Source organism: Nuphar pumila, chromosome 8 (genome assembly GCF_984573655.1).
Source record: "Nuphar pumila chromosome 8, dmNupPumi1.hap1.1, whole genome shotgun sequence".
Lineage (NCBI taxonomy): Eukaryota > Viridiplantae > Streptophyta > Magnoliopsida > Nymphaeales > Nymphaeaceae > Nuphar > Nuphar pumila.
In genome coordinates, this window is record NC_143256.1 from 100,824,656 (window position 1) to 100,852,445 (window position 27,790).

Consider the following 27,790-nt stretch of genomic DNA (forward strand, 5'->3'; position numbering starts at 1 on the left):
AAATTTAAACCCAAAACTTAAGAATTTAACACAAATCATTTACACAGGTCAATTGAATAGGGGAAATAGATTTTTTTTGCATTGAACACAAATAATTCCTTTTTAAAATTCCTGAAATTTTATGGGTCTTACAAATGAGGTTTCAAGGGTGGGACTCCCCCTTGTGGGCTTCTCTTAATTGGATAAGGCCTCTACATTAATGAAAAGTCAAAATAATATAGAAAGTTTACTAAATTCAAAACAAGGCTATGTGCTTAAATATTTCAAAAGTTTTCCTAAATAAATTAATGAGCCAATTTAACTTAAGAATTTTAGGGAAATAATTAAAATTGAATTAGAAAAATGGAAAGAGGATTGAGCATACTTACCTTATAAGACTAAGAGATCCCATAAAAATATATAAATAGGAGACCCCATTCACGTCCCCTATTAAGCTCTCTAATTCTCTCTACTCTCTCTCTCTCTCTCCTTAGTTCTATCTTCCTCTTCTCTCTTTTCTCTCCCTTTCTCTTCTTCTTGCACCATCATGTTTTGAGGGGTGACTCTATTAAAAAAGTGATGTTGGTGTGCTATACATCCATTAGAGGTGCAACTTAAGGAGAGGCTTGAATCATTAAAGATGAAGAATTCATACACCCTATAATTTTGGGGTAGGTGTAAAACTCGAAAAAAAAAATTAACTTGGATTCGGGTAGGATCTGGACCCGGACTCAACGGAGGCACCGCCTCTCGTGCCTTCTAAAGAGAGTGAGGCAGGGGTTTCAAAGAGAACCCACCCTCCCCCCCCCCCCTTTCCTCTCTCATATCTCTCTCTCCTCCGACCGGCTCTCCCACTCTCCTCGCATCTGCTGAGTAACCGCCATCGGCGACCCTCTCTGGCGAGCTCTCTCTACGCGCCACCCTCTCTTCTCTTTCTTCGTTCATCTCTCTCTCTCTCCCTCTTTCTCAGCGTTCACCGAAAGGCTGGCAGGCGGTCAGTGGCCCCTGTCGTGCCTTCCCCTACCTCTCTCTCGCTCTGCTACTCCTTTGACAGGCAGGGGGCTCCGCCCCTTGCCTTTGCTTCCATTTTTCACAGGGAGGGTCGAGCTTCCTCCCTGTTTCTTGGTACCTTAAATAGCAGGGAGGGGTCGAGCCCCTCTCTACTCCTTGTTACGATAGGAAAAAGGGCCTGAGCCCCTCCCTGCTCTCTTTTACGGTAGAGGAGGGGGTCGAGCCCCTCCTTGCTCACGGTTACGGTAGGGGAGGGTGTCAAGCCCCTCCCTGCTCTCTTTTACGGTAGGGGAGGGGGTCGAGCCCCTTCTTTCTCCCTGTTACGGCAGGGGAGGGGGTCAGGCCCCTCTCTGTCCCCCTTTTTTCGGCAAGGGAGGAGTCGATCCTCTCCCTGCACCCTCGTTGTTCAGGGGAGGAGTTGAGCCCCCTCCTTGCGCCCTTTTCTCTCTTTAGGCAGGGGCATCGCCCCTGCCTCCGCTGTTTTTTGACAGAAAGGGGCAAGGCCCTTTGCCTCCCTCTTCTCTAGCGTCAGGCAGGGGCTTCGCCCCCTACCTGTTTGCATATTCATCAGGCAGGGGCCAATCCCCTGCCTCTTTGCATGTTTGTCAAGCAAGGGTGAAGCCCCTTGCCGCCCCCTTTATGACTAACGGGCAGGGGCAGAGCCCCCTTCCTCTCCCCTGGCATCAGGCAGGGGCTTCGCCCCCTGGCATCAGGCAGGGGCTTCGCCCCCTGCCTGTTCGCATAATCGCCAGGCAGGGGACAAGTCCCTGCCTCCTTGCATGCTCGACAGATAGGGGCGAAGCCCCCTGCCTCCCTTTTGTTAGGGGCGCGACCCTGCCTGCCCTTGCTTTTTGAGGGCAGGGGTGCAACTCCCTACCTCCTCGTAGTTTGCTGACAGCAGGGGCTCGTAGCCCCTGCCCCTGCTTCTTGTGCTTATAGCAGGTGCATAAGAGCACAATGTCCCTGCCTTTGTTTTCTTCACGTTAGGTCAACGACAATGCTTTCGACCTTTTATTTTTGGTGTTATCTTGCTAAGATTGACACTTTTGCAGCTCGTACGATGGATCACGCTCACACTCCACGACCTGAGCCATCAATCGTTTACACCCACAAGCGCTAGCAAGCTTGCAACTCCCCAAGGTAGGGAAAGATTGCATGGAGGACTTGGACAATTGAATTGTGTTCAATTAACTAAAAAGGATAATTCAATAAATATATATGCATATATATTTATACGAGTATCATTTAACTCAAAGACATAGTTTCGTGATCCTTGTCCTTTACTTTTTATCATGTCTTTTCTTTGCCGTCGCGCTTTGCGCCTAGGCTCTGGCTTTTGCAAATGTTTTGTTACTGCCTTGCTATTGTTGATGACACTCAGGTTTTCTTTCATTGCATGTGCTATAAAGGCATCCTTATGGACGATACAAAGGCATTTACCGCTCACCCTCTTGCGACAAGAGTTGAGTCGAGAGCTTAATGATACATTCTCGTATAAGGAGATGAATACCTTGCAAGGATCCTGACTTTTTGAGTGGGCAATCCTGCAAAGTAGACTTGAGATTTTAGGGAGCTGCGTAAAAGCATCAATGACTGCCCAAATCGAAGTATTTGAAAGAATGTGATTGACTAGTTTTGTTCGTCTATTTGACATATCTCGGGTAACATCGAATTGGGGCTCGAGCAAACTTCTTAGCGGAGGGGGGGGTCTATTGAGAAACTCGTATCCCGTCTATCGAGGCTGATATCGAGTCATGTGAGGCATGTAGATACCCCAATAGCAGACGAGATTCTAGAAAATTGCATGCCAAATGTTGGCACAAGTTGTTGACTGTTTCAAAAGATAAAGAATGTCAGAAGTAAAGTTTAAAAAATATTACATCTTTGTGAAACACTTTTGTTGAGGCTCCTATCGAGGAACTATACCCCTTTCATCCTAGAGTACTTATAGTCGTACAATACACGCTAGTACTGCGATGATCGGATGAGACGGTCATGCGACCTCGAATAGTGCTAAATGCACAATGTTATAAACACATAAAAATGAGATCGTTTTCACAGGTAAGATGCTTATTTGGTCAAAAGACCAGAGCATATAGAATGAGTCATCAGTTAATTTACCCCTGATGCACTTATTCGCCATTGTGTTTCTGTCAAGGAAAAGGATGGATCGGTACAAAACTCCAATGGACAGGTTATTAACAATCATCCCATGAGAAAAGATCCGGCCTCCCCAGTCATTGGAATTAGGGGAAGAGACTACCAGACATTATCCTAGGTGGTAGCTCCCATGAACTTCTGCAGAAGTTGGATGCATCCGTTGCCAAGTACCTACCTTGAGGGAATTCTCTCTCGGCTAAAGTCGTTCCCTTAGGAGCAGACTCAACTAGCTATTCGGGTTATTAAAAATATATAGAATAACAGATGCCCGAACTAGTCTCAGTTGTTTCTACGTTTTGTCTACGCATACCCGCAGGCCAGTAATATCGAAACATAAAGTCTGTTCACACTGGTTGATGGGTCATAAGAGTTTTGTGTGTTTTGGGTATGTATTTTTTGTCAAGTAAAAGTTTATCGATGAAATTACGTATGACTTTGGTATCTCCGAGATTCTTATGATTATGATGCTTATGCAGGTAAATGACATGTCATGCCTACATAGTTGTATTGCAGAATATTGCATTATGATTGTTTGTGTGAATATATCATACTTGTATAACATAATTGATAGGTATCATGAATATTTGATTAAAATGTCTTGAAGATATGTGCGTGAGTTACTGTGATCGTTGCAAAATTTTTCCTTTTTCCCTTTCTTTCCCTTCTCTTTTTCTTTCCAGCCTTTTTCCCTTTTTAAAGGAGAAAGAAAGAAAGAAAGAAAGAAGAGAAAAAGAAAGAAGGAAGAAAACTCTTTTGCAAGGTCTCACTTGACCTTTATTTGAAAAAGATTTGAAAATTTAGTCGGCTCCATTTTAAAATTTTGTGGGAAAAGATGAAGAGATGGGATTCGCTCGTCAGTACGAGGTTCAACTGTTCCTGGCGCCTTTACCAAGGGTAATTGAACCAAGGATCGAATCAATGCCTTTTGCCTTTGCCTAAATTTGTCTAAGTGCTTATTCTGAAATCCTAAATGCATAAAGAATCATGCTTGTGCAATGAAAATACAAAGATGTATGCTTTTGAGAAATGCTTCAGAAATTTTAGATTTTTCCAAGTGATTTTGAAACAAGTTTGAAAATATCTTTGAAGAAGCGGTTTAGAGATTGAACTTGATTTGGAAGAGTTGAAATTTGAATCTAAACTTGAAATTTGAAATGAATTTGAAATTTTTGAATTGATTTTAAAATCAGAATTTGAACTTCGAATGGAATTAAAAATTAGAATTTTGAAATGGAAATAAAGAATTTGAACTTTAATATTTGAACTTGAGATGAATTTCAAAGTTAGAACATGGATTCAGAAAATATAAAGTTTGGAAATAAGAATTAAAGATTGGAATTTGAAATAAGATAGAGTTGAGAATAAAAGATGAATTTGAATTTGTAAATAAGAAGTGACAATGGTTTTGAATTTAGAAAATGAAAGTTGTATTCTGAAAGTTTTTTTCAAAAATCATTCAGAATTTTGAAGATGATTTGAAATAATTTGAGAAAGAATGCAATTCTATCCTAAATGATGAATGCTCTGAAATTTATTTAAAAAGATTGGTATTTAAAAACATATTTTATTCTTTAATAGAATTGAAATAAGATTAAATTATAATACATTCATGACTATGGTCACAAATATATTATAATCTAACCTATATTTAAATTCTAATAAAGAATAAAATAAATTATTGTGCCTCTATAGGATTTAAAATGAAATTAACTTTTAATATATTCATGACTATGGCCACAAATATACCTCAAGATAATTTATATCTTAAATTCTGATAGAGTAAGAAAAGATTTTAAGAAAAATATGATGATTTTCAAAAGAGACCTAAGTGGAGGTCAAATGTTATTCCATAAAAGATAAGAATCCTAAGTATTGTTCACATTTTGACTATAGCCATAAATGTGAATCATTTACTTAGAATTATTTACCTCTTATTAGAAAGGTGCACGTGCCATTCGCGTTTCACCATTGTGGGTTTTTGAAATAAAAATAAGAATAAAATGAGATGTCACAAGCAATTGTGAAAACTATATGCTCATACATTCTATTCTAAGCTGAAAAGTAGAGATTCTCATTAATGTCAAATTATTAGTCTTGAATTGAAATTGAAATATTAAAATTCCTATTCTAGAAAGAGAAATCAAAGTCTTCTATGCTTTTCCTGCAAAAAAATGAGGTAGCACAAAGTGTTGAAATGCGAAATATAGAGAAGAATTGAAAATGTTGTATTAAAGCTAAAGATACACTTAAAAATGCTTATTCCAATGAAGAAATGAATATGCCAAAATGCAATGCTTAAGCTAAATGAAAAATGTATATGCATATCCCTAAGTGCTATGCTTATGCTAAATGAAGAATGCATATGTGAATGCATTTATCTAAATGCATATGAGGGTGCATCTACCTAAATGCATATGGAAATGCATCTACCTAAATGCATAAGAAAATGCAGTGCATGTATTTAATGAGAAAATGCACATGACTATGCATATGTAAGGCTAATATCAATGAAGAATTACAACATGAGGGTGTCCAAGGGTAGGGCTAGTGCTAAATGAAGAAAGATATAAGATGAGGCTTACAACAATGTTTGCAAAACTGCTGTGATTGCCAAAAAGCCACAGCAGTTTGCAAAACTGTTGTGAAAACCAAAGATTTACAGCAATTTGCAAAACTGTTGTGAATGCCCCAAGAGTCACAACCTCAGCAATATACTTCTACAATAAGATAGCTTCTTGAGGACATGTACAAAGTCAAAGCTGTTGTAAAATACCTGCAAGCATAGGGTGAAATGAAAGGTTGCAACAACATGCTGTGTTCATGTGCAATGAGTGTGCACACAGTGTGTGTGTACACACTACAAGAGATGGAAATGAAAGAGGAGAGTGTAGAGAATGCAGTAGTATAAGGCACAAGGCACTAAATCCACTAGTGGTTGTGGATGCACAGGGATAGCCTACTGCTGGACATAAGTGCAAAAAGGGGTATGGGTGGAGAAGTGTAGAAGTGTAGATGGTATTGATGGAGGTAACAGGTGAAGAGGGTGATGAGCAATGTGCAGGTGAAATGTGTAGTGGGGATATGCAGATGTTGTGAAAACACTGTGAGAAGTGTAGTGGCTGAAGGTGAAGTGGTGTGTTGGTGTTGCAAGATGTGCAGGGAAGTGTGTAAAAGTGCAGAGAAAAAGTGAGACAGTGAGTGAAGCATAGTGCAGGGTGTTGTTGTAAGTGCAGAAAATGTAAGTGGTGTTGCAATGGCAGCAAATGGTGCACAAGGGTGAAGAAAGTGTTGATGTACAGGGCTGGTTAGGGTGTTATGTAGTGAATAGTGAAGTGGTGCTGTGAAAGTGGAAATGTGCAGCAACACATGGTTGTGTTGTGAGAAGGTGGAGGTGTAGTAGTGAAGATGAAGATAGCAGGTGAAGTGGTGATATGATGTTGATGGTGCAATGAAGATAAAGGTGTTGTTGTGGGTGCAGAAATGTACATGCAAGGCTGATGGATAGATGGAATGGCCAATGCAGCAGGTGCAACAATGAAGTGCTTGGGTGCAGATACATAGGTGACAATGTTGTAGCGGGTGCAGGGGAATGACATGCTGTGACAGCAAGTGGAGTGAATGAAGGTGACCATACAGATGCAACAAGGGTGTGGATGTAGGTGCAACAGGTGGAGTGAAGTGCATGTGTTGCTGAATGTGAGTGGCAAATGTCATAGGTGTTGAAGGTGAAGTAGTAGATGGAAGATGTGGTGAGGAAGGTCGGTATAGCAGTGAAGAAATGTGCACAAACATTGTACAAGAGGTGCGTGTGTACTCAATGAAGTAAATCGGGTGAGTGTGCTTTGAAAGTGCAGTGGAGAAATACAGGGTGTTGTAGTGTGACAGTGGATGTGTTGTAGGGAGTAACAAGCAGCAATGTATCCTTCACATCTCAACTTTGTAATTATCTCACTCATCTTTTCATAGGCAATTTCTGCAATTGGGTTCAGTCTGTCACCTGCAACAAAGTTGAAGACCACCTCGTCAACTTCTATCATACTCCAACCTGGTGTCTTTATGATTTTCCTCTCAACCATCGACTTCCTCACAACAGCCACATCTTGCCATTTTCCAGCAGTTGCATATATATTTGACAATAGTATGTAATCACTAGAATTCTCACGGTCAATTTCAGACAGCCATTTCTTTACAAGCTCAGCAAGGATAACATCACCATGTATGCTGGATGCTCCAAGCAGAGTTCTCCAAATTACAGCCTTAGGCTTTATTGGCATGTGAATTATGAACTCATATGCATGATTTAGCAAACCAGTTCGACCATAGAGATCCACCATGCAGCCATAATGCTCCATAAATGCTTCAATATGATAGAACTCTTTCATCATCTCAAATAATTCCATTCCCTAGTGTGTTAGACCCGCATGACTACATGCATATACAACAACAATGAATGTAACACTGTCCGGTTCTACTCCTGAGTGCACCATCTTGTGGAAAAGCTCAACAACCTCATCACCATGCCCATGCATGGCAAACATTTCAACCATTACAGTCCAAGAAATGAGGCCCTTGTTCGTGATACAACTAAAAATATGGCTTGCCATGTTGATATTTTCGCATTTACCATATAAATCAATAAGTGCATTATTTACAGTGATAGTATGGCTCAAGGTGAATTGCGGTTGATGCAATAGTTCCCTTAGCACAACTGCTGAAGGTAGAAATTCATTGAGTGGAAATAACATGATGAGTGAGATTGGATCAGAGGCATCAAGCTTCTGTAACCGGATGTCACTTTCCTTAGGAGTTATGCGAGAGTTTTACACCAAATCAAAGTGAAATATTCAAAAGCAAGACCCGATGTGAATCCAATTTGAGTTCAGCATGACAAAATGTATTACTACAGATATTGAACTTCGCAGGAGGCCGACACCCAACTCCTTCTCTCTCTTCTTTGTGAACCAGACTCCATTCAGTTGCAAGACATCAAGTTGATGTACAACAGATCAATACCAGATGAAATTAGATACTGAATCTGTCAGCATCCTCCATGTTTTCACGGGAGGGACAGAGTAAGGGATCAAATCCGATGATGGCTTGGGTCTTGATTGCTTTAAATGTTAAATGGAATGCAACATGAATAGGAAGAAGAATTAACAAATGAGTTGCCACATCAAACTTAGCATTAAGAGAAAAATGCACAGAGTTGTAATGCCAGAAACAAAGTGTACATGTGAAATGGCAAAACTAAAAGAATAGATGCTAAAATAGCAGGTAGCAGGAAATGAAATGCGAGAATGCCATGAATGAATAGTGATGGATGTCATCAGGTGCAGAGAATTGAAAAATGTATGAAACAACGATGAAGAAATGTAGCCAAATTAAAAGGCCAAGAGTTCTATTGCAAAAGTGCAAATCGGCGTTGCCATAGGCAGGTCAGTATTGCACATGTTGCTTTAACAAAATAAAAGAAAAAAAAACGAAAAGAAAATCTAAGAAGAAAAAGGAGGAAAAGGCGAATTCATGGAAGAAGAATAGAGGGGGAATGGTTGCTTACCAGAGATTGATCGAGAGGAGGTGGTGCTTCCCCTGGATGCTTTTGTGTGGGTTTGAGGAAATGAGAGAAGGGGCTTCTCTTTTTGCGTTTCTGCTGGGTGGAATTCCTTTGACCGATCAAGAATAGTGAGAACCAGAGGAAAGATGAGAGAAAGGAGAAGAAGAGAGGAGAAAAAGGGGTAGAAGAGAAAGGAGAAGGGGAAGAAGGAAAATTCGTGAATGAGAGGCAAATGGAGGGGTGAAGAGCGATGAATCGAGAGGACCCATGTTGTTTGTTTTTATAACGGAAGGCCGTTAGAAAATTTTCGAAAGAGGTCCCGCCCATTTCAATAAATTTCAAAATGTCAGTTTTTGAAAGAGAATTTTTACAATGGTGGTTCTACTTACAAAGTTTTTTTTTTTCAGAAAAGGGGATAAAGCCATTTTATCTTTTGCATTTTTGAAAGAAAAACCTAAATCTATGAGGGATTTAAAATATTTTGTTTTATAATTTTGAGGTTTTTACAAAAAAGAAGGGTTTTGAAAATAGCAAAATTGATTTAAAAATGGGTTTCAAAACGGATCTGAATCTGAGATTTTTGAGAAAATATCAAGTTTGGATCTTGAATTAGATCTAGATAAAATATATGAACAAATATAGGGAATTCGATTCTTTTGATTTTTTGAAAAATAGAAGATTAAGACTCAGAATATGATTCAGATATTAGATCTGGATTTGAGATTGGGTGAAATGAAGTTGGATTTCAGATCTTCAACCATGAACTGAATTCGAGAATTGACTAGAAATTGACCCAATTGCTCAGAAGTTGGGAGCCAGGGGCAAAAGGGGATTTTTTAAAAATTTTGAAAAATTTCGAGTGTTCACAGTTACACGCTAGAAAGGTCGAATGCGATGTGCTTTGAGATAAGAATTGTGAATGCATATGATGATGCAATGATTTGAATATTTGCACATATAACTTGAATCCTATGTAAATTTATTGAACTACGTAGGAGTTACATATGTTGATGTTTAGTTGATTCATATTATGTAATCTTCATGTTCTCATGTGTATAGAACTCATGCTTTGTTTATGCACGCTTTGAGGTCCTATTTGAGGAATGCAATGTTCCTTGTAGCAATGATACAATGCATAGTGTTATATGCTTCTGTATGATGTGATTGAAATGCCACATGATAAGAAATGTTAACAGGTTGCGATAAATGTTCATGGTTCATGGAACCTTATTGGAGGAATATGTGATCTTGTGTTTTGATTTACCATGTGAAGTGATATGATGCATATTGATGGTATACATGTTTGTGCCCATATTGGTGGCTACTGACCCCAAGAGCGGTCAATTGTTCAAAACAGTTGATTGCATTGATGCATGTATCACTGAGTATGGTATTTGTTGATGACCTGATCTCCAAAGGATTATCTGTGAGGGTATGTATGATCAAGATCTGGTAACCGGCTAGAGTGGTAGATTCTCTGTGAGAAAGTACATTGTCCAAGAGCGGGTAGCCGCAAAGACGGTGAACTTCTGTGAGGAAGTGTATGGTCCAAGATTAGGTATACCATCTAGGGCGGTAATTCTTTATGAGGTTGTACATTTCTCAAACCAGATGATCCAGCGTTGATTTTGTTAATTATAATAGTGGCTATCGACCCTGAGAGCGGTCATTTGTGTTGATGCGTGTATCACAATAATTTTTATTGGATATGACATTTGTTGAAGATCGGGTTCCCAAAAGATTCTCTGTGAGGATGTACACTGTCCAAGAGCGGGTAGCCACAAAGACGGTGAACTCTTGTGTCCAAGATCAAGTATACCATCTAGGGCGGTAATTTCTTGTGAGGTCATATGTTTCCCCAGACTAGGCGATCCGACGTGAAACTTATGAATTTTGATTACCATAAAAACTTATAGTGAGCTGTGATGATCTTCTGAGATTGAATGAAATAGCCAGTTATGAATCTATAGATTTGCTTTCTATTTTAGCATGATTACATGCAGGACTCAGATGTGAGAATCGAGTTTTTATTGATTTTAGATCATGTTTTGGACCTTCTATGGAAGGGTGGGTTTTTTTGAGAAGTATGATGCCATAAGTGAGTCATAACAGGTGACAGTTGGCCACGTAAGGCCTTGAGATATGAGTTTGTTAGAAATAGTGAGAGCGTCAAATGATGACTTGATAATGATTAAATACAGAGACCCCGTTCAAGGAACGAAAACAAGCTTGTTGCGTGGTAGTTCACAACTTACGATCAAATAAATTGTCATGTTGCGTTTGACAGTTGCACTGCTTACTTGCTTTGAACTGCTTACATGTTTTGAACTGCTTACTTGCTTCAAACTGCTTACCTGCTTGAATTGCTTACTTGTTTTGATCGACTTGCCTGTTTAACTACATATCTGTTTTAAACTACTTAGCATACTTAATTAAATGTACTTAATTCAGTATCATGTAGTCTTTTTGTGCATCTACTAGTTTTTTGCGAAACTAACCCATTCTATGGGTACAGATGATGATTAGGTACACCATGGGCGATGACGCGATGCAATATGGCTTCAAGATTTCCTTTTTCCTGCTCTTAGCTCGCGTTCTGGACATTTTTTTTTGTGGTTTTGTAACAGATTTTCCTTGGGATATCCGAATTTTATACTATTTGAGAACTTTTAATGAAAGTGGCTTTTCCAAGTGTTTTGCAAGTAACATGGATTGTGAGTTTTGGTTCTTTTAGCTAACATGCCCAAAGTTGTCAGCTTGACTTTCTAAATTTAACAAAAGAATAGTCTTCTGCTGATTTCACAAGCAAACTCTAAAAGAAAAGAAATTTTCTTCTAATCTCTTGCCTGTTTTCTGAAAGATTCGAAAGTTTAAAATTTTGGGGCGTTACAGTAGGGACATACCAACCATGTGTGCATAGTGCCAATACACATATTCATGTTGTGAAAGATCCACATATGCATATTGACATGCATATATCAATCATGAATACTACATAGGACTGATATGACATCGATCATAATGGTTCAAAGCTCTAAAATAATTTTCGGTGAAAATCGATTTTGGAGAAACGAAAGTATTTTTTGTAAAAATGATTTTGATTATGTGAATTCATATTTTTGCATAATCTGTATGTAATATATTGAATCTATGTTAAATCTTATATTCAAATTCACATGAATGTGTAAATATGAATTAATATCAAAACCTTATATGTGAAAATTGATTTTTGAGTACTTGGATGTTATTTTGAGAAAAATTAGTTTATGACAATTTGAAATCATGGTTAGCATGATTTTCGTGTATGAACAACATGTACGAATTTGGATTCTAACTATTTTTACCTATATATAAATGCTTTAAAATTCAAAATCTTTATTGTAAAAGTCAATTTCGGTGTATGGATGTCACTTTTAAGAAAAAATGGGTTTTCGTATAAAAATACATTGGATCTTGCATGTTATTCATATTATGAATTTGATATATGTGAATTCAATATGCTTGAATGTGTACATGCTTGCGTATGATGTGTTTATATTGAATTAAATCACTACAAAATTTTGTACTATTAACTATGATTGGGGTTGTAGGTAATACTAAAAAACTATATTAAATAAGTTTTAACTACGACAACGGCCATAGTGGATAGTACCGTATCTAATAGCATTAACTATGACCTATAGCCATAGTTAATGATAATAGACTATTAAGTGCATTTATGAGCCATAGTTAATGACAGTAGTCATTGATGACTAATAACTACGACTCATGGCCATAGTTAATGGTATTTTTTTACATGTGCAGTTGAAAGATCTAAGACTACCCTGACAGAGTAGCTATAATATCTTATATTTATGACAAATGAGCTAAGTTAATGCATATCAGAGAAATATATTAACTGTAGAAATGCATATCTGCCAAAATTTTTATCAAAACAATAATAATGTTGTTGAGAGTATCTGACCCTATGGATTCAATCCAATGAGATTGAATCTAAATATCCTGAGTTATATCTAACCCAATCTATCTCTAATTAGATCTAAATGTCATGAGTTATATCCAACCTAATTGGGTTGGATCCAAATACCATTAGTTAAATCCACTACCTAATTTAAGGTCCAAATTCATATTTAATCCAAATTTGAATTGGATTTAAATACTAAAGTTTGGATCTAAATATGATCTATCCAAGATCCATAATCTAAAAATATACAAATCATTTACTTTCTTGTTTAGTCCATATTTTAAATTTATAATTATTCTTGCAATATTCTTCATAACTTGAGACTTAATTTCATCATATTTCGAAATCAAGAAAATCAATAAATTCAAGAATTTTTAGAAAACTAAGAAATTGCACTCATGTCATAGATATAAGTAAAATTCATTATTTATTCATTTTAATTGCCAAAGAAAAATCTTGACTTTTATACTCAATCGTTGTCTAGAGGACTATTTGTGGTCTTTTGTTGGGGATCACCCTTGCTCATTTGTACGATTGTTACCCTAGGCAGAATGGTCCTTCAACATGAGCTACCACTTAGCCATCCAAATGACCTTGTTCTAGGTAGTCTAAGGTAGAATTTCTCCCACCATTGAAGCATATGTTGGAGGGGTTATGAGAGCCACTACAAAAGAGCGTGACATAATAGAGCGTGATGAGCTTATGTGAATCCTCTGATATCAAATGACCACCGCACATAACCGCATGAAGCAAGCCCATGATGGGCACCACTGACCAAGGGCGTTTGAGGTAGGTGACTTGGTGCTACTCAAGCTCCCTCCCTTCAGACAGATGACTGTTCTCCAAGCTCGACAACATAAGCACACCCACATGTTTTATGGGCCATACTGAGTGCTAGAGCGTATCAGCCAGGTAGTGTACCAGCTTGATCTTCCAGTGGGGACTCACATCCACACAATCTTTCACGTCTCCAGGTTAAAGTCATACCACAAAATGCCTCCATAGCTCGCACCAAACTTTTCCTACTTGGAGGTCGTCACCTAGTTCCAGCCACTGCGCGCACTTAGGAGGAGACACCTACAAGTAGACAGACAACTCGTGACATAGGTACTCATTCTGTGGACCAGGAGTGGAGTAGACAAGGTAACTTGGGAGATTGAGGAGTACTTATTACTGTGCTACCCAAACTTCACGCCTTAAGGACAAGGCGTTTTTAGGAGTGGGGAATTGTTACAAATAAACCTGGATTCGTTCTCTATTCTTTTTATGTTTGGATCGATTATATCCAATTAGTCAGATTTTGGACTTGTTGATTTGGTTTGGGTTGTTTGAGATCAAATCCATCTTGGATCGATTCGTATTTGCTTTGGTTTGTATTGGATCAAATCCACACTAGACTCGATCCATCCTTAGACTATTTAAGGGTGACTTAGCCCTAGAATGAATGTATCTTGAAAGTTTTTGGAAAGTTTTCCTCTCTAAGATCATGTTTTTTCCTTCTTTCCCTTTCATAAATTTTGAGGGTACAATCATCGGGATTGAAGATCTCCCTTTGATTGAACCCACTGCATCTGATCATCGAAAATGTGTCTCTTCTTTCAACTGTGACATTCACAATTTCTTGGTCTTCACCAACGAGAGCCCAAGCCCTTCACGAATTCTGAGAAAATTGTTAGGACATTGATCCCAAGATTAGTGACCTAACATTGGTGTGGTTCCCACCACAAAAACTCACTTTGTGTAGGTTTTCTCTTGAGGCATGCCTCATTTTCACAACGCAACCCTAACAATGAAGATCTGACATGTAACGACCCCACAAATTTCAAACCCAAAAATACCAGTTTTTTTTCCAAAGTTAATATCTTGTTGATTATAATGCAACAGTCTCATCAACGAACTCGTTTCAACTGTTCCAAGTACTAGACAACTCGCCTGAGCGCAAACGTGAGTGTATCTTAGCTCTTCCTAGTATTAGATTTAGTACGAAACCACCGTTAACAAATCTGATTGAACCATTATATAGAAGAAATTATTAATCTAAATATTTTATCATTGACATTGCCCTAACCAAAATAAGCTCCAAGGAGTCAGCATGTGCATGCACCGATGTTTAATAGCTCCTTAGAACAAAGTTCGAGAATAAAGCATCCAAATGACAAAATCCTTCAGTTATTACTTATATGAGCAAGCACTAAAAAAATATTAATTTTGAAAATCAATTTAATAAACTAAATTTTTGGTTAAATCTTCGGGACACATTACATTTTAAAAATATTATCAACACATGCCACTAAGAAATTAACTAAACATGAAATACTCATATTTAAGTATTAAACCTTTGAAACAATTGTTCAAATAAATAGTTAATTATTATTAAATCTAAAAAGAGACAAATAACCGTTGGGATCTCAAAAACATTAGTCCTCACAACCCCCTTCAGCATCCTGAACTCGCTCCACAGATCACCTATTTTCTGAAAAACATTTTATTTTGAAAGCATGAGACTTTGAAAAGTCTCAGTAAAATTCACACAACTAATGCAAGATACAATATATACAGCTTGCATAATAAGTATCAATCACTAAAAGACTGCAAGTTAACATCTAATAAGCAAACTAACGATTTTATGGAATGTTCATGCATTCACAATTTGAAGTCTAAACAAGCATGATATATAAATTTTAAGCATATATAATTGCATTTTAAATAAAATCAAATCGTCCAATAATATGCATGAATCCACATAATTACATGATCATAAATAAAAGTGCAGCAAAGTAAAGTGAACAAGTATTTTATGTTCTACTTGATTACCAAGGCCTACCTCGGTATGGCGTAGGACCAACACGAATTAGACTAGACTACTCGGGTGTTTATTATGCTATGTATTTTAATTTTTCTGAGTAGCTGCTGAGTCGTATCCCTGAAGAGTGAAGTCAAAGGTTGTGAGAAGTAACAACATGCTTCGAAAGAAATCTACCTGGGGGCATAAAATCCACCACAACGATAATCATGATCACTCACTTCTGCAAAAGTACTTTATGGACATACTTGCCTAGGATATAAGAAGCAGTATTGGTCTCCCCTAAAGTCTCTAGGCTGAGGGACCGTTGAGGTATTGCTCCTCGTAGTATAAAAAGAATAGGGCCTAAAGAGTTCATTCCACCTACCCTCTCTAAGGCAGACCATATCAGTCATTCTGGTTCAACATATCACTATTTCATCTCCATTTAGGTTACTGCATTGCCATCTCACTATTTCATCTCCAAAACTATATTTTATTATTTTATGAGGCACTCAAAGTGCCCATGCAACCCTATGAAATTTATATCATCCTATATGTATTTCACAAATACTGCATCTCAAAGCATAACATGTATTTTTATAATAAAGAATCATGTCAACATGCTATTTAACAATTTGTTCATGCAGTATCACATAATTTCAATATTCAGAATAAGCATGCATCAAATTCATAATTATGAAACAAACTGAGAACCATGGTTCTAATATCACTATCAATTTATTTAGGTCTCATGGCTAAAGTAGCCCGGACCCGCACAACTAAAATATGTTGCCAATTCATAATACAATCAATATGTCCATGTTCATCCTTTCACATGCTTTGCAAATACAATCATGTTTATGCTCAATTTTTATAAAAATAAATAGACTTAATCTGACATGATTGAATTTAATCATATATCTCAATTATAATACGTGTAGGAGCCTTTTCCTCAAAAACAGGGCATCCATACACCACAACCATAGCAATCAAACTCACATTTATCTCTATCATAAACATTTATATCAGATCTAATAAGATTCAAAATTGAATTTATAAAAAGTTTAAGAAAAATATCAAAACATAATTAAAGTCATAATCTCGACTTTCCTGCTAAGAGCTTCCATAAACCCTCATCGAGCAAATCGACCTGACTCTAATTAATATCTTGACTTTTCAATACTCAAATCATATCAGACTTAATTAAAATATCCATGATAACATATAAATCACACAACTCATTACAACTAACCCATAACTAAAAATATATGTCATTTTTCCTGATCCAGCCCCCCATAAGCCCAAACTGGAAAGGCTTACATATTTTTAATTATGTTTAGCTATAACTATGCTTAAACAAGGTGAATACACATAACTTAATCCAGTTCATGTTACACAAAATTTGTAAACATCATATCTCAACAACATATGCATTTGGAAGAATCAAAATCCAAGAGAAAGCTTAAAACCCTAAATCGATTTCTGAGAAATCGGGGTCTTGATTCTCTTACGAATAAATCATCAAATCTTCATTAAGTCAAGCATGAATTCATATATTAAACAAGCTAAACATGTTGAACATAATTATATAAATAAAGGTACTTTCTTTTAGAATTAATCAAAACAGTTGATTTACAAGACAATCAAGATTTAGTTATATCTTTCACATACAACTTGCATAAATTTTTATTAAGATCTTTTTAAGTGGTTAGCCCTTTATTTATGAGTCAATAAGTATTATAAACACTGATAATATACAATATATATTAGAAAAATATTAAAACCACAAGATCCAAACACGATACTACTTAAACATAAACATAAGTTGTCAGGGAAATTCAGATCCCTGATGACCTATTTTTATAAAATTTGCCAGGAATAACAGATCACATATAAAATCATAATAGTTTTATAGTGGCTGCATGTACCCGTCAGGAACACAACTCAATAAACTGATATAAAAAATAATGACAAAAATAAATTTTTTTTTATGGAACCCTATTCTGACATACTTTCAATCTAGAATCTGTAAATTACAAGATTTTCATCAGATTAATGCATTTCTTGGAATTTATATAAAACATTTTTTTACCAAACCCTTTTTACATTGTATGCTATTATATGTTAATCTTCATCCAAATTTTTTATAAAATATTTAGAGTCGTTTATCCTAAGCATTTATATCTTTTATCAGAGATAGGTTGAAACAATCATGTATCTAGAGCTAGAAACTAGAGCTTTGTTAAAACAAACATTTTTTCCTCAATACGAATCCAAAAACGATAAAACAAGATTCTAAATTCAAGATCAAGGTGCGTAGATTATCCTAGTGATTTTATTTAGATTTTTTGGACTGATATTCAAAGAAATATTGATTTATTTTTGAAACTAGTCGAGAATAACCTATTAGTTATCACAAATTTAGGTTTCTTAGAAAACGTTTTTTCTAAAAACTTTTCTTGAGACCATAAAACCTTTGAAATCTCATTGTTTTAGATTTGATCAGATTCAATATGGATTAACTCATGAATAACACCATTAATAATTAAGTTATGACTGAATCTAATACGAACCAATGAAGAAACCCTATTTAGGCATGTTTCTCAAAATCATTTTTATGAAAAACTCATAGTTCATCTTCTTCGAATCAAAATAACAATTTCTTAAAAAAAGAAAACATGTATAATAGATCAAGGCATATAAATATGCTGCTGGAAATAAAAATAACTTAGATATGCATGTTTAATGTACGTAAAAAGCATCTAGTATGTAAATTTTACATGAAAATCAATAGCTCTTCAAGACAAAAAGGAGAAATTGGGCAATCCAATCTCTACACCACCACAACCACCGACATATGTGAAGGTTTAATAGTTGTACAAACTACTCCAAACCTTCTAGATGTTTTAGGAGAAGAGAGAAAGAAAAAAAAAGGATGAGAGAAAGATTTTCTAAAAAAGTGAGAGGGGTATATATATATATATATATATATATATATATATATATATATATATATATATCCTTTCTCAACAACCCAAACCAGATTATGGAAGGACTCTCCCTCATCAAAATCGTGTGGAGGGGGGTGAAGAGTCCTTTCTAGAAAAAAATCCAACTTCTAGACTCCCATCTTTTTAATTATTTGATTTTTTTTTCTAATTTTATTTAAGTAGGATCATTAGGTTTTATTATTCAACAACAACTCTTAAAATTCTAACTAATATGAGTTATTCTAGAGGTGTGGGATGTCTCACCATCTTAATACTCTCTACTATTGTTTTAAATAAATTTTATAATTAAAAATCTTAATTATCACATTTTATATCTTTATTTTATTTATTGGTCTAAATTTAAAACTAGATAACATTATAATTCATTTGGACTCCTGGATCCAAATGGGGGTCCACATAAGACGTCCCCTATGAGGGTCCATTCCATAACCATTGGATCTAATTAATATTTTAAATTAGATCCAATCCAAACAATACCTTAGATCCACATCAGATCCAAATGATGATTTTAGATCGAGAACTAAAGTCTAACATCCAAAACCACACAAATTCAAATAATCTTCATACCTTAGTCTTTTTCGCTTATTCTTATAATATTATTCATAACTTGAGACAAAGGTTTATAATTAATCAAAATCAAGAAAATCAAGAAATCATTATTTATTTATTTTAATTATAAAAAAAATCTAGGGTTTTACATGACATCCCTAATCCAGTTGATTCCTGCGCAATGGAGGAAGAAAGACATGAGGTCTTGAAGAACAATTTTCATTATCTTCTAAAGTTGGGATCCAAATCTCGGATCTATTTATTAAAATATTTTTTCAATGATAAACTTGCATTTTTGCTTTTAAAAATTGAAGATCCACAAGTGTATAAATTTGCTATATTAGATTCTTAGGTGCATCACAATAGAACAACAAAAGAAATATTGAGAATAACTACTTTAGTATCTAACACTTATGATGATAAAGACATGACACTAGCTTTTAGGCACAATATCGAAATTGGCTGCAACTAGTAAACATGACAAATCTGGCCAATCAACTTTTTTCTTGACGGTTTTGCCTTTTTGTCGCATGAAAAATTAAACACCTTAGTTAAAACCATTTTTCTAAGTTTCTCGTTTGAAAAATCCGTCGCCTTGATTGAAAAAATCAATGACATGTAATATACACAATTTTCAGACCTTAAAAATCATACTTTTATGTCAAAAATATAATCCAAGGGTTCCCACTATTTTAACAATGGGTCGGATTTAGTCAAAACGACCTCCCATTATGAGTTTCACCTATAAGGTTTGCAACCCACGAGTATAGCCAATATTTTCTCATTTCATATGCATTTTAATAACATTTTTTATTTGTTTTTAACATTTACTTTCATATTACTTGCTAGTTTTCTTTTTTGTCTAGAACAAGAGAAAAACTCATCGTCATCAACCACACATTGGTATGTATAGTTGACATAAAACCCTTGGATCTTTCCCTGCCCACTACTATCAGGTTCGACCTTGTACTAAGGGATGTCACCTATGAGTTTCGAACTCATGGCATCCCATCAACTTGGTGACATTCAAAAGTTGCTCTTACCTGATGAGTGCTGTGGGCACTAGCAGGTTCATAATAAGACACCAAAAAAAAATCTGACTGGCACAATGCTTCATATGTATTTTACCTAAAATGGGTAGGTGCTACCTAAAATGGGTAGGTGCTAAACCCATTTGGTGCTAAACTGCATGCTAAATGGGCTTTTCAGTTTCTCTGGTACTTTTTATGCAGTTCTGGTCCTATAAATGTGTTGGGTATGGTCAATTTACTAAGAATCCATACCTTGATCATGTGTCTTAAATGAAAAAAAATGATGTTTGGAGCCTCAAAATTTTACAAAGATTTTGGACGGCTGATTTTTCAAACTTTATAAAAACCCACCCATGTATTGGAATCAAAACGCTTCAAGAGCTGATTCCTATAAAATCAAGTACATAGATCACATCTGTATGGTTAGAATTTAAAAATAAAATGAAAAGGTTTGAAAAACCCATTTAGCATGCGGTTTAGCACAGACCCATTACTCTGTATTTTACATTTTAATTTTCACACTTTATTCAACACTGACATTCATGTGCCACTTTTAGGAATGCCAATTAATAGGAAAATAAACAGATTCTAATTCTGTCATATATCAGATTTTACCTGTTATCTAACACAATTTACCATATACTATAATAATCGAATGTGGATATGGTTTTGATTTTTTATTATCTAATCCTACAAATATTCAAATTTGATGGATATTCGAACTCGTTTACATGTTAAAAAGCACAGATCTGGTTTGAGCTTAACGATTAGTCGAATATGGTATTGATCATATCCGATCCGAATACGAACCGTTTACATCTCTGCCTACCTTTGATTTCTAGTAACCACATCCCCAGGTGAACGCTGAACCCTTTGTTACCATCATCAAGTCATCAATCTCAAGTTCTGAACCCAAGTTTAGACTCTTGTCAAGACCCAGGCCCGGACCCAACCCATTAGCTCCTGCGTCACTGCGTGCATTTGAGAGAGAGAGAGAAGCAGAGGCTTTCTTCTGCAAACCTTAGCGGCCAAAGCAATGGGGGATTCCGAACAGAACAAGCCCTAGAAATCTCCATAGAGAGAGAGAGAGAGAGAGAGGATGGAAGCGCTAGCGGCGGAGGCAAGCGACCTCTCCATCTCCGATCCTCCTCCTCCTGCTGGTGGTGACCACCACAAGACGATCTCCCTCTCCAGCATCTGCCACGACGCCGACTCTCTCCAAGACCTCGCCTGCCAGGGCTCCTGGCGCTCTCTCCTGGACAAGATCTCCCGCGCCCGCAAGCTCTCCCTCCTGCACCACCCCCACGAGCACCTTGCTTACGTCTCCTTCGCCGTCCTCGCCCTCGCCAAGCTCCGGAAGTTTGCTGAGGCGTCCGACGAGCTCGAGGCCCTTGGCGACCTCGATGCCGAGAAGTATCGCTACGAGACCTACCCCGATCACTACCCGGGAAAGTCCGGATCGATGGTGCCGTTTGGCCTCCGGTGGCTGCACGCCCAGATGCCCCAGAGGCTCGGAAAGAGGCAGGAAACCATGGATCGGTTGTATCTTTTGCTCGATTTTGTCAGGGGAAAGCGGAAGGATGGAGAATTCGTCTCGGAACGGCGTGAATTGCCCAAAAAACCAGCTTCTGATGGCGATGATCAAGTGGGTTTTCCTGAATCTGATGGGGGAATCGGAGAACGGCATGAATTGTCCGAAAAGTCAGATTTTGGGGTTGGTTCTGATGAAGTGGGCCTTCCTGAATCTGATGGTGGAATCTCCGAAAGCTTGGTTTCGGAGTCACAGAGCACGATTCACGATGATCCATATGAGAAAAAAGATGGTGGTGGTTTTAGGGTTGAACCAACTACGCAGCTGCCTGAGGGATGTGGATTGGTTGCCGATCCGTTGAACTCTGCGAGAGGTGAAATGGCGGAATTGGCATCCGGTGATGTTGATGAGGCGATTGATGCGGTGAAAGCTTGTCGGGATCGGTGGGAAAGGAGGGAGATGGTTTTGATCAGCTCTATTCTTAGCCACCATTTGAGCCAGAAAGAATTTGATGTCTGCATAACATTGCTTCATGAGTTGTTGGGAAGGAACCCATCCGATCCGGTGCTGCTGTCGAAGCTTGGTTATGTACAATTGCAGCTTGGCGACTTGAATGGCGCGAGGACTACATTTTTTCATATCGAGATGTTGATGAAAACCAAGTGTTCGAGTCGATTCTTGAGCGAGACCGAGTTCAAGAACCTTGTTAATCGTAATCGGGCATTGGCTTATTTGGTTGAGAAGGATTACACCTCGGCAATTAGGGAGTTTGAGGAGGCTATAGAGAGAGACCCTGCAGACATCATTGCAATCAATAACAAGGCCTTGTGCTTGATGTATTCGAGGGATCTCTCTGATTCTATTAAAGCATTGGAGAGTGCACTAGAAAGAGAGCCAACAGTTGCTTTGAACGAGACTGTCGTGGTAAACCTCTGCAGTATGTATGAATTGGTGTATGTCAATCATTCTGAGATAAAAAAGACTCTCAATAATTGGATTGCTCAAATTGCACCCGATGATTTTGATTCATCCTGTACAAGAATTTGATCTTGTTTTCTCCAAATTAATCCTTTATTGGATATTGTATTTTCCAGCAATTTTGGGCTTAAGGTCTCTTACCTACGGTAATAGACATAATGACATTTTTCATAGATTCACCCATGGATGATTTCTTGGCTAGAAGATATAGTTGGCAGTTGTTATTTTTATAGTTGCCAAGCTTGAGCCTTTCTTTTTGTCTTCCTTGTACTCCTATTCAACAATGCAATTTATTTTTCTACTTGGAATGGATTTGTGCAAACTCATAGCTCAGTTATGTTTCTTTTTGGAAGTAGATTTATGGTAACGAAGAATAGTCACTCTATGATATCTCTCAGTACGGTTGTGGAGAAAAAGGTTTTCAGTGACTAATGTACTAGCAAGTCTTTCGTGTTACTATTCAAGAACTTATAAATCATGGCCACCAGGTTATTTTCCTTAATGATCCTATCCTAGCAGGCCAGCGTCTTTCGGTACTTGGCGACTGTGATAATGAACTATGACTCGAGATAATGCTAAATCTCTTCCACATGCACCCATACAATTACAGGTTCTCTCTCTGTCATTTTAATCATCTACCAGACATTTGGTTGTGCCATTTTCTCCATTTGACATTTAGATCATCATGACAAGGATTACGCCATTAAACATTTATAATTCTGAAGCTATATCATTTTCGTTGGAACCACAAGAAGCAATTACCATTGCTTTGAATGCTGTTCTTATAACCTTTCCTATTAAAACATGGCGCATTTGTCTGGGTGAGTCTTGTTAGATGCCGATTGCCATGGAGATCTGTGCTGATTCTGGTAGAATCAACTTACTTTATTTATTCAATATGCCCTTCTTTCAATGGTCTTGATATCAACTAAAAAGCTCAAAATCAATAATCTTGTGATTGTTATACCATTCCTAGGTAGTTGTTATAAAATTTTAAATATTATAATATATTTCTCCAGAGTAAAATTGTTATGCTCTCATTCAGATGGGGGATGTCATTGATGCCATTTAGGTTTAGAAGACTTATCATTCTTAAACTTCTGAGTTGATATTCCTTCTGAATATTTTGAAGAAATCTTCTATCTGGCCCACATTCTTCTCTCATTTCTTGATTAAGTTGCAATTCACATGGAATTTAGCTCATGCAATCTGTTAGTAATTATTTTGTTTCTATTTTGCCATCCTTTTTTTTTAATTTGTTTTATTGTCACTTTGCTCTAGGTTATTATTCATACTTTAGCTGGCCCATTCACTGAATCCAGTGTTACAAAAAAAGAGAGATTTGAATCCAATGTTACAAAAAAAAACGAGGCATTCTTTGTTGTTGGCATCTACTCTTATGATTATTCTTGCTCCTTTTGTTGGCCATCATGTTTGATCCGGAGAAGTTTTTCATTTGGGAAACTAAATGAACTACATTTGCTTGAAGTTAGAATGAATTAGGCTGTCTGAGAAGTACTATGTCTCCTGAAATAAAATTGATAATTGTGTAATCCAGCCTGTACTCACTTCCTATCTGCTGGTCAGTTGGTTTTCTGGTAATTTGCTCTTATTTCCATGGTCTCCTTCCATCCATTGCTTCATTACAAAAGGCACATCTGACATTATTTTTGTTATCAATTCATGCCATAATCAAGGCAAAAGTTGCTGCTGAAACCTGAGTTTTACTTTTGTTAATTCTACTGTTGATGGTGATTATCTTCAAACTATCTTATCCATCTGCAATTGTCTGGTTGCCATTGAAAAAGCCTGTCCAGCGGTGATGAAGTTAATGCAGTATTTTGTTGGTGACTTTTACACTTTAATATCATTCTTAGTCTAATTAATCTTTTCCATGAAATTCATCCCATTCTCTTTGTGCTTTACGGTGAAACCCTAAAAGTTCCCCCCCCCCCCCCCCCCCCCCCTTTTTTTTTCATCTGATTCTTCACCTTTAGCACATCAATCAATTCTACAATTGATTCAGGAAGAAGACATGATCTAGAAAGGAAGAAACATATTCTCATGAGACTCGTCTGTGGATGTGCAAGCAGATTTTGGAGGCCTCAGTTGGTGACTGGAAGAGCTAAACCGATCTAATGCCCCCATGAAGTCCCCCAATGTTCTAAGCTGCTAACATTTCATTGTTAGATGGCTGGTTTAGCTGTAGATTTACCTTCTGGAAAGTGTACAATTTATTAAGCAAATCATGTAATCATATTACGCGAGAGACCAGTCTGCAGCAATTGGCCCCTCTCAAAGGTACTTGCCTCATAGATAGTTCCTTCGAACTTCGTGCGCAGGAGCTGCCTTTGTTGCTTCTTTTAGGACTCGTTATTCTTTATTTTCCGTACATGAGGTTAAAGGAGATTAGTCATTGGCTTAATTATCTTGAGATTTAAGATGTGATTATTATGCCATTAAGAACCTGCATAAGGAACAGCTGGTGCGTCCTTTAAATTTGATGGAATAGTGTTCTGGAGATTTCTTGGAGGATGAAAAATTGCTTCTTTTTCGGTTGTCAGTTGTGAAAACTGACTGATTATTTTAAAAACTAGGTTCATTGTTTATTAAGAGAGCTCAAACACAATGAACACACAATTTAATTGGTTTGGTTCAGTATCAACCTACATCCAGCCGGGATCTCTCTCTCTCTCTCTCTCTCTCTTGATTTAGTCTAATTGAGAAGAGAGGAGAGGAGAGGAGAATATATTACAATTTTATATAAACGATTTACACGTTTTTGAAGAGCCATAAGTCATTTATATCCATGCCTTTCTTGTAAACATCGAAGTGGGGAAAGGCCATCAACCTTTTGTAATGGAGGAAAAAGACTTAGAGCAAGAAGATCCCCCGGGGTCATTTCAGGAGCGCATCATGTTCACCTTAGCTTCTACAGAAGAATGGGTATGTCCTAGCCAAGATCAATATGAGGATTCAGAAATCTCGGTAGCACGGATGGTCTTCCGTCCGCCCCTTTGTCTATACATCGTCAACTATAGGAACAACTTGGGACACGTCAACTAGATTGCAAATCTTGAATATGAGATCCAGATCCATATAAAATATGAAATGTGGTAGGAAGAGCTTCTTGATGAGTATGACAGAAATCTGATAGGAGAAGAGTGGGAGCAATTTGAGTCAGTTGGTCCTTGGGGCAGAAGAGTAAGATCCTCCAGAGCCAACTATGGGCCGTGTCCTCGTTTCTTATGCACCAAAAGCATCAGAAAAGGGTTACCTCCTGTAGATTCACCAAGAACATTAGGGAGTAGGTGAAGATCCAGATGGACCAGTTCCCCATATAGTCTTTAGGTTGCACATTTCTTCTAAAGTCATCACTTTCGGTAACAATGCCAGATATGAAAATTGGATCGAAAATGTCGAACTCGAAATAGAAGTTGAAACAAAAATTAAAATGTGGGAAGAAAAAATATGGATAGAGTATGAGAACAATCCCACAACCTATGAGTGAGTGATTCCGTCTGAGGCATTTGGAGCAAGTCACTCTTGAAATATTCGAGTATGCAGGCTCTTGGGGGCGCACATGAAGAAGATGGTGTGTAACGCTCAGAGATTTTTAACCCGAAATTGCATAAAAATGTAAAACTTTTTTTTTAAATCATCAACGAAAACTTTTTAACTTCGGTTTAAAACCTTAGTCAGGTTACCTATCATACAATACGATAATACTTAATTTAAGGCGAATAACATTACTCATTTAAAATACTTTGATTCAAACAAACAATGTGGTACATATCCAAAATGAACAATAATATTTTTTCAAAACAAGTAATACTGTTTACCCAAAAATTCAGTTCCTGAAAAAGAAAAATAATTAGCTCGTTGACGTTGTCGCAGCATCCTGCATTCACTCTATAGCTATACGTCATACTTCACCTGAAATCTCATAAAAATGGCTAATAGGTCTACACCAGAACACATAGTGATTTACAAAGCTAATACACATGTCACATTAATGATAACATAATCATCGAATCAGATATCCATGATATAAATCAATTAGATAATCACAATTCATTCATTTACAAATTAACTAAATATTCATGATGTGTTATTCACCAATATGTTAACATACTCATTCCAATCGTAACCTCATATTATAATCTATAATCGATAAGAGTATGATTCTTACATCCGAGTTCAACATGTCATCATGCTACAACAATTGAGGTAAAATTTATAGTTTTCGCTATCTTAACAAAATCATGTAATCATCACAATCCACCATAACCATAACCTTTAACCTGTTCATCCTCACAAAGATTCACCGTATCATGAAAATAAGTCTCTCACCATATTACCTGGTCTTGGACATGCACATCCTCACAAATATTTGCTGCTCTAGCCGGATTAACTGATCTTGGACATGTTCATCCTCATAGAGATTTACTGTCCTTGTTGGATTACCTAATCTTGGACATGTACATCCTCACAGAGATCATCCTCTAGGGAACAATTCTTTAACGGGTTACCTGTTCTTAAAATTTTATCAAGTGTATTCTATTGCTATACATGCATCACATCAAATATCACATTGTGTGGCATTTCAACATTATATAACAGTATATCATTACACACATTGATATCACAATATAGATGCATGTAACATCACATTTTATATTATTTAAAATCCATACATTCATAAATTGAACCTCGAAGCATGCATATTTAAATCCTGTAATTCCATGCATATGCATTCCATAATATGAAACATCAAAACCTCAAGCATACATAATTCAAGTTACATATACATATTTCAAGTCATATATTTTCAGTAATATATATATATATATATATATATATATATATATATATATTCACATTCTTTACATACTTCTCACATACAAAAATATATAATTTAATATAATAAATTATCAGGTAATTAGCGTAAACCCTTACACTAATATGCATGCATTAGAATCGTATAAATGCCAGTTAGTGTAAATTTTCCCCTACCTCAAAATTTGTGAAGCTTACGATGAGCAAAAAATCCTGAAATTACCCTTGGAGATTTTCCTTCAAAATAGGCAAGGTGGATTGCGCTTGCCAAAGTTTTGAATGCGGGCAAGGACTTGTGTGTGCGCCTCGATTTTCATGTTACAAGCACTCAAATTCATGCAAGTGTGATAATGCATCGATATGCATGTCTGATGATGGCAGCGACGCAGGAAGCAGTG

The 27,790-nt window shown here is 36.8% G+C and overlaps 1 protein-coding gene and 1 pseudogene across 1 annotated transcript; one reads left to right on the forward strand and one right to left on the reverse strand.

Moving 5' to 3' along the window:
- Positions 1-5,853: 5,853 nt before the first annotated feature.
- On the reverse strand, positions 5,854-7,550 carry LOC149830063 (pentatricopeptide repeat-containing protein At1g74630 pseudogene; annotated as a pseudogene).
- Positions 7,551-21,046: 13,496 nt separating this feature from the next.
- On the forward strand, positions 21,047-22,875 carry LOC149830064 (uncharacterized). The gene has a single exon (XM_090015694.1). The coding sequence runs from the start codon at positions 21,144-21,146 to the stop codon at positions 22,620-22,622; it is 1,479 nt and encodes a 492-aa protein (XP_089871820.1). The 5' UTR covers positions 21,047-21,143; the 3' UTR covers positions 22,623-22,875.
- The last annotated feature ends 4,915 nt before the right edge of the window (positions 22,876-27,790 follow it).

What these genes read in the sequence shown, in the direction of transcription:
- LOC149830064 (XM_090015694.1), top strand. Translation starts at nt 21,144, where the DNA reads ATGGAAGCGCTAGCGGCGGAGGCAAGCGACCTCTCCATCTCCGATCCT.